Source organism: Apis dorsata, unplaced genomic scaffold (genome assembly GCF_000469605.1).
Source record: "Apis dorsata unplaced genomic scaffold, Apis dorsata 1.3 scaffold_429, whole genome shotgun sequence".
Lineage (NCBI taxonomy): Eukaryota > Metazoa > Arthropoda > Insecta > Hymenoptera > Apidae > Apis > Apis dorsata.
This window is the reverse complement of record NW_006263682.1, coordinates 662,927-666,142: the sequence shown is the minus strand read 5'-3', so window position 1 is coordinate 666,142 and position 3,216 is coordinate 662,927. Positions and strand designations below refer to the sequence as shown.

Sequence of the window (3,216 nt, the reverse complement as noted above, 5' to 3'; positions counted from 1 at the left end):
TTTATATATGCATTATTAAATTTATATATGCAACATAGAAATACAAAAATATATATATATAGAAAAATTATAAAATATATATATTTTCCTATAAATATATATAAAAATGAATAGATTCCTTGCATAATTTTAATATATATTTGTAATATAAAATTTACAACAATAGAAATGACAGCAAATGAACACGTTCTTTATTTCACAATTTAAAAAATTATAATTAAATGAATATAAAAATATTATAAAATATTATAAAATATTGTTAATGTTATTTATGTTTAAAATATTGAAATAAGAAGAAATTCATATTTATCCTTGTACATATTGACCGTCATATCATGTGCATACTTACGATATAATATTCAGAATCAATTCACAACTGAATTTGTTATTTAATTTTATTTTTCATAATGTATAAATTTCATTCCTATTTTCACTAAATTTGTTAGTAAATTTCTAATATTTTAATTTAAACATTATAATTTAGATTATTTTCGAACAAATATTGACTAATCTTTCAATTACGAAGTAGTGTTCTATGGTTCTAAGAGAAATTGACTTGATCATCTGGATGTTATAGATATTTATTAACTGCTTTAATTAAAATGTAAGATAATATTTATCCAATTTTCATTATTTTTCATAAATCAAAAAATTTTTTTGTAATTGCGTGTTTACGTATGTATTCATGAAATATGTCGTTATATATTGTAACCCAAATTTAATAATTGAATTTTAGCTAAAATATTTTCTTTGTTATTATATCTTAAAATATCTTTATTATATCTTAAAATAAACAAAATTAAATTAAATTAAATTTGTAGAATATAATTATTGTATAATATATTGTGATATGTGTTTATATAAATATAAATACAAGAAGAAAGAAAATATATATGTATATACTATATGCACAGTGAGTACTTATTAAGTGGTTAGTATATCTGACATTGAAAATTATTCTACTTATAATTTGATTGTGAATAAGTTTTACTACAAATGTATGATTTTCAAATAAATTCACATTGTAAAGTTTTAATATTTTAGAGTCAAAGATGCCTGGAGAACCATCTATGAGTGGAAATAAGAGCTCTGGAAAAATTAAACGCATTTCTATTCCAAGAGTACAGAGTAGCACAGATACAGAATTGCAATCACAAAGTGGATCTACTCCATTGCAACCAACTGCACTTCACTATGCAGCATTTCGTACAGATCCTGATGAAAGTGTATTGCCACCAACTTTAAGATGTCGACTTTTTGAATTATTTCAACAAATAGAAAAAGAATTTGAAGTTCTTTACACAGAAAATTTAGGATGTATGAATATTAATTTTTTTATATAATATTTATTATAAAATATTATATTATGTATATATTAAATTCAAATTCGGAGAAAATATTTTTTTTCATTAGGAAAACAACTTTAAATTTAATTATTAATTAAAAATTATATTTATTGATCTAGTACAAGAAAAAATAGATACTCTTAGTGAGAGACTTGAAAGAGAATGTTATGGTTCTGGAGAACGGAGTTTACCTCTTGGAGATGTTGCAGACTTTCCAGATACAAAAGGTCTTTCCAAACAAAAATGTAAGAATGTTTAAAATTAATAAAATATGATAAATAATAATTATCTTAAATATTCCTTTCAATTATTAAATTAGATTATTATATTTATGTTTATAGCTATGGCAGGAAACTCAGCACCAAAAACAAAAACAACTTCTAATAAGTTAAAAGCTCAAACTAGTAAAATAGTTTCCAGTTTTAAAACACCAACAATGACTTGTAGTATGCAAAGAGAATATTCTGGACATCGAGATGGTGTTTGGGAAGTTTCTGTTGGAAGATCAGGCCAAATTATTGCTACAGCTTCTGCTGATCACAGTGCTAGAGTCTGGGCTGTTGATAGTGGACGTTGTTTATTGCAATATATTGGTTTGTTTTTATTTAAAATTTTATATTTTTTATTGTAATATAACTTATTTTAATTTATATTAAAAAATATTCTTATTATTTGATAAATTAACATTAGAAATATTATTATTATTTTTATATAAAATTTTTTAAGTTTTATATATATAATCAATTTTAAAAATTTTAATTTTATTTTTATTTATTTTATTAATTTCAATATTACATTTCAATTGATATATTTTTGGAATAAATATGTACTAATATATATATATATTATATGAACTAAAATAAAATTTTTCATTTTATAGGTCATTCTGGTTCTGTTAATTCCATACGTTTTCATCCTACCAAAGAGTTAGCACTCACATCAAGTGGAGATAATTCTGCTCATGTATGGCAAGCTGCTGTAGATTGGGATTTACCCAAAAGACAGAATTCATCTGAAGAACTTTCAGGCTTGAGTTCTGATAGAAATCTTAGTGGAGTGATTGTTTTAAATGAAGAGCAAGAAGAACCTCCTACATTGAGGTAAGGATTAAAAGTTAATTTAAATTTTTTTTATTTTTCAATCTGATTTTTAATTTATTCATTGTATTTATTTTATAAATATTTTAAATTAAAATGATCTTTTTTGGATGTAAATAAAATTTATATCAAATCATAACGATTGATAACGAACATATTGAAATAATTTATTTGTGCTGTTTTGTGAAATATTATAGAACTCCAGTACGAGAATTATTAGGTCATACGGGTGTCGTTATGGCCGCAGATTGGTTACCTGATGCAGAACAAGTGGTTACTGCTTCTTGGGATAGAACAGCGAATCTTTATGATGTAGAAACTGGAGAAATTATTCATACATTATGTGGACATGATCAAGAACTTTCTCATGTATCAACTCATCATACACAAAGACTTTGTGTTACTTCAAGCAAAGACAGTACTTTTCGTTTGTGGGATTTTAGAGAATCTATTCATTCAGTTTCTGTTTTTCAAGCACATACCGAGTAAGTAAATTCGATAAATCGTCATTAAATGAAATAATTATTATCATTTTAAATGCAGGACTGTAACATCAGCTGTCTTTACACGTGAAGATAAAATTGTTTCTGGTTCAGATGATAGAAGCGTAAAAATATGGGAATTACGAAATATACGAAGTCCTTTAGCTACAATTCGAGGTGATAGTGCTGCTAACCGATTAGCAGTATCAAGCACTGGCATTGTTGCAATTCCACATGATAACCGACAAATTAGATTATTTGATCTTAGTGGTCAACGATTAGCTAGATTGC

General features: G+C 24.5%; 1 protein-coding gene across 5 annotated transcripts in view; it reads left to right on the top strand.

Annotated features, from left to right (window-relative positions):
• LOC102675878 (WD repeat-containing protein 37) overlaps positions 1-3,216 on the top strand; it is a 4,249-nt gene that overhangs the window by 655 nt on the left and 378 nt on the right. The window contains exons 1-7 of one of the 5 annotated variants that reach the window (XM_006619651.2): positions 445-604; positions 1,045-1,317; positions 1,466-1,591; positions 1,688-1,939; positions 2,227-2,446; positions 2,641-2,928; positions 2,987-3,215. In XM_006619651.2, coding sequence (XP_006619714.1) covers positions 1,053-1,317; positions 1,466-1,591; positions 1,688-1,939; positions 2,227-2,446; positions 2,641-2,928; positions 2,987-3,215 — 1,380 coding nt within the window. In that variant the 5' untranslated portion in view covers positions 445-604; positions 1,045-1,052. Of the gene's footprint in view, positions 1-444; positions 605-771; positions 932-1,044; positions 1,318-1,465; positions 1,592-1,687; positions 1,940-2,226; positions 2,447-2,640; positions 2,929-2,986 lie in introns of those variants that run through there. The other 4 variants (XM_031512402.1, XM_031512401.1, XM_006619650.2 and 1 more) reach the window with 4 other exon arrangements.